The sequence below is a fragment of the Teleopsis dalmanni genome, chromosome 1 (assembly GCF_002237135.1).
Source record: "Teleopsis dalmanni isolate 2A chromosome 1, ASM223713v2, whole genome shotgun sequence".
Taxonomy (NCBI): domain Eukaryota; kingdom Metazoa; phylum Arthropoda; class Insecta; order Diptera; family Diopsidae; genus Teleopsis; species Teleopsis dalmanni.
Genome location: NC_051846.1, coordinates 120,680,587 through 120,684,815, shown reverse-complemented (window position 1 = coordinate 120,684,815; position 4,229 = coordinate 120,680,587). Strand labels below are relative to the sequence as shown.

The window sequence follows — 4,229 nt, the reverse complement described above, 5'->3', positions numbered from 1 at the left end:
ATTGAGATTTCCGTATTAGCGAGTTTTTTAATATTGTTGAAAATATTAAATATACACTGCTCTGCTTGAAACTCTGCAACGACTCCTATTTTGTCGTGTTTCTCAAATATTTTTCTTACAGAAGCTATTTGCACATCATCGACGTGCTAACTTCAGCACATAATTTCCGAACCGACAATGTTGGATTGTCAGTTTTTTTCAAACCCTTGATAACAAGCGATTTTCGTTTTCGTGCGTTTATAATATAATTAATATTACGTGCATCCCGTTCGCGCTGTTGTTCGAGCTGCATCATCTTCTGTTTTAGCACACGATTCTCTGCCGTTAGCTCTGTAATCTTACTAGAGAGTTCGCCCACTTCCGACACAATCACCTCTTAATCAGCTTTTGTTGGTAAGTTGCTTAGCTTTTCATCCAACAAGTCAGCCAATGATGCTCCTATTAACCCCATCAGTTCTGTTATATGCATATTCCCTACTTGCATTGTAGATTTAGCCTGGTTTATTTCTTCTGGGGAAAGTTCTGTCAATGGTCTTTTAGCTGCTGAGGTTCTTACTTGTATTTTTGAAACTTGCGTACTCGGTTTATTTGGTGTTCCTACTGATGACATTTTTGAAGTTGTACTTTAATTTTATCAAATTCAGTTTTTGATGCTTCACCTAAAAGTCTATGAGAAAATTTATATGTATATAGCAGCTTAATACTTTTTTTAAAAATAAGAATTTGTTAGCATAGACTCAAACCACTCTGAGCTTTACTACGTGTAATTTGCTTTACGTTCCACTTATCTTCAGCACTTTTATTTACAATTGGTAATTACTGTTTTTGAATGCAACGCTATCTTGCCTGCAGAAGTCTCAATTGTATAAGATTGTACTAATCTTCACTTTTAACCGCTCACTTGAATGCGTTGCAATGTCTTGAATGTTTATTTATTATTACCACCCAATTGTAACCAGTTTTTCGCAATATAATTCAATTTTATTAATAAACTTTTCCGAGCGCGCACTTATTTGATATATTCCGCTAGGGTTGCCAAGTCACAATATATTATATTTGCTGTTAGTGCACAATTTATAAAAACAACGAAATTATGTCAACCATTTTAGGAATGGTGGAACTGAAAGGAGTGGTATCAACATCATCTCGTAATTTGTCGACGGAAATTGTGAACTTATTGAGCAAATACAATGTAAATCTCAATCAAGTTGTATGTTATCAATTACATCAGATAATGGCGCAAACATGATCAAAACGACAAAGATTTTAGCGCACTGTAGCATCGCCATCAAGCTGTACGAAGAAGTCGAGGCTGAGGAAGCAAATGATGTATATTTAAAAAATATCGAACTTTTCGAAGATACAATTGACATTCAGTTGAGCGACATTCAAATTTGCCGTTGTGCTGCTCACACTGCTCACACTGCTCAGCTCTGTTCACTGGATGCTACTAAGGGCTTGAACATTAGAACTTATTTGATGAATTGCAGAAACTTAGTCAAGTTCATCAAAAAAAATTCTAACGGCTATCGTGAAATTTTTGAACTAAAAAAGTTGACTCTACCACAACCCGATTGTCCTACACGGTGCGGATCGACATATAATATGGTAGAAAAAGTTTATGCAGCCAAGGAAGTTTTGGACAACGTAGAGTCTGTACAAAATAAATATTTAGATGAGAATTTTGAATTATGCGATAAATTTTGGGAGTTTGTGAAGAGTTATTGTACTGTGTTTGAACCATTACAACGAACAATCATAAAATTTCAAGAAGAACATCTGCATTATGGAAATTTTTTTGCACAGTGGATGAATCTTATAACCAAAGAAATTGTAAATGATTTCAATGATAAAAGTTCTCTTGTAAATAAAATTGGAACGAATTTGTTGCATAATATAGAAGGGAGAACTGCAAAACTTCTAACAAACAAAAACTCAAACGCATGTTTGTATTTGGACCCGCGCTTTAGCCATACATTGTCTGTAGAGCAAAAAAACGAAGCTGTTCTATTTTTAAAACGACTATATAATAGACTGACAGCACTGAACTCAGGTTTCCTGGTTTACAAGAAGAATTCAGCCACAAATTGCACACAAATGGAAGATACCCTCGAATATGAGGATAGGTACCTTAATGATTATCTTTCTAACCACTTCGAAGCTCAAAGTAATAACAACATGGACGTCTACACCAAAATTGAAAATTTGAAGTTACCTTTTCAACGCGTTGATATAAAAGTATTGGACTTTTGGAAGAAAAGACAGTTTGCTGATCCAGAATTACACGCGCATGCGAATATATGTTTTGCAATTCCACCAACTCAGGTAAAATATTCGCTTAGCATAATATAAATAATCAAATTAATGTCATTTACATTCAAGGTTATCATCGAGCGTGCTTTTTCGTCACTAAAATTGATCTTATCTGAACAACGGAATCATCTTAATCATGAAACTTTGGAAAACATTCTCATGGTTAAACTAAATTCGCAATTTTTAGACCATGCTATTGATGATATGCCGTTGTTTCAACCTCCTGAATGGGACTTAAATTTAGAAGAATAACAACATCAAATTAAAATTTTTAATCACAATTGATAATAAAGTTTTTATGTTTTTTACTGGGCGTAGGTCGTTTATTTAACATGTTTTAATATGTTAATAGAATATAACAAATCTTTACATGGAGGACATTGTGGAATTATTATTATTATTATTAAGTAATAGGCTATTAAAGCATCCCGACCTAAACGATCTATTGTGCGCCTTAAGGCACAACTAGGACAATTTAAGACTATTTATAAATCTTGTAATTGCTGTTGGCTTAATTTTACCTATTTGACTTGGGATTAATATCCCGCTGCCAAGGTAATCGAGTCTACGTCTTGCCACCGCTGGACAGTTGCATAGAACATGTTCTGATATTTCCTTCACCTCATGACAGAGTTGACAGGAGTCACTTTCTGCCACACCTCTAATCTTCATGTGATAATTAAGTCTACAGTATCCTGTAAGAAGTTCCGTGTAGATTTTAATATCGTTTCTGCTAAGGCCAAGGATAGCATCAACTTAGATGTGATCAGGATCAATGAATCTTTTTGACTGTCGCATGCCTGTTTGGGCTCTCCAGTGTTCAAGTAGATGTTGTTCCTCCCGTTCACATAATAAGCTATTTGTGAAGCTATTTGTTACCCCGCAGAAGGGCTCTGACCAATGAAAGGAGTACATGCACCCTTCTTTACTAGGGAGTCTGCTATTTCATTCCCCTCATGCCCTTCGTGTCCTGGTACTCACATAAGAGTAACATAGTTCCTCGATGCTAGGGTGTTGAGAAGTTGAAAGCATTCCCAGACCCACCTTGATTGGAATAAGGATTTTGCTAAAGATTTTAGAGATGCTTGGCTGTCTGACAGGATGCATATTTTGGTACATCGGATGCCCCTTCGTATGCTTTCTCTTGCACACAGCTCTAAGGCATGTACCTCTGCCTGAAAAACGGAAGCAGTTTTTCTTATTGCGATTGCTTTGCGGAATTTCGGTCCTATAACTCCTGCTCCCGTACTGCCATCTTTCATTTTGGACCCATCAGTATACCATAATTGAAAGCCCTGTTTTAAGTTAATTTCATTGTTTCTCCAGGTTGATCGGTCATTAATGACCACTTCAAATTCTCTGGAGAAAGCTAATTTTCTATTCATCTTGTCAAAGACCTTAAGGCACGGAGAGTTCCAGACTTCATCTAGAATTTTTGCGTGTCCTGTCAGATTGCCCTCTTTAATATTACATAGATAAGGAAGCCTTAGTGCGGTACTGGTCGCAGCCCTTTTAACTGTGATGTGTAATGAAGTGAGTTCAGTAAGCATTGCTAGGGCTTCTGTGGGGCACGTTTTCATTGCTCCCGTTACGCTCAGGCAGGCTGTTCGATGAACGGTTTAATTATGTTAAAATTCATAATTTAAAAATAGAGATGATGCGGAACTAATTTAAAATGTGAATATTGTGTCACTTTTCTTGGAAAATTGATTCAAGGGTATTATGGTGCGTATGAGTAACATGAAGGACACCTGATAAATTAATTTTTTTAAATTACTTCTGGAAGCAATATCACACTGGAAATATTTATTTTCGAAGAAGAATTTATTGTTTAATCGGAATTAAAAGTAAAAATGAAAAATTTGTGTGACGTATTCCTCTGTTTTTTTTTTTACTGAAAAATCGTGTGAATGTGT

At 35.7% G+C, this 4,229-nt stretch overlaps 1 protein-coding gene across 1 annotated transcript; it reads left to right on the top strand.

Moving 5' to 3' along the window:
- The first annotated feature begins 1,245 nt into the window (after positions 1–1,245).
- LOC119665799 lies at positions 1,246–2,565 on the top strand. Its single transcript, XM_038075046.1, has 2 exons — positions 1,246–2,325; positions 2,383–2,565. The coding sequence occupies exons 1-2, from the start codon at positions 1,246–1,248 to the stop codon at positions 2,563–2,565; spliced, it is 1,263 nt and encodes a 420-aa protein (XP_037930974.1).
- The last annotated feature ends 1,664 nt before the right edge of the window (positions 2,566–4,229 follow it).

Excerpts from the sequence above, each read along its gene's own strand:
- LOC119665799 (XM_038075046.1), top strand. The coding sequence starts at position 1,246 with ATGATCAAAACGACAAAGATTTTAGCGCACTGTAGCATCGCCATCAAG. Across the intron at positions 2,326-2,382 it reads TTGCAATTCCACCAACTCAG|GTTATCATCGAGCGTGCTTT; the intron begins GTAAAATATTCG and ends TTTACATTCAAG.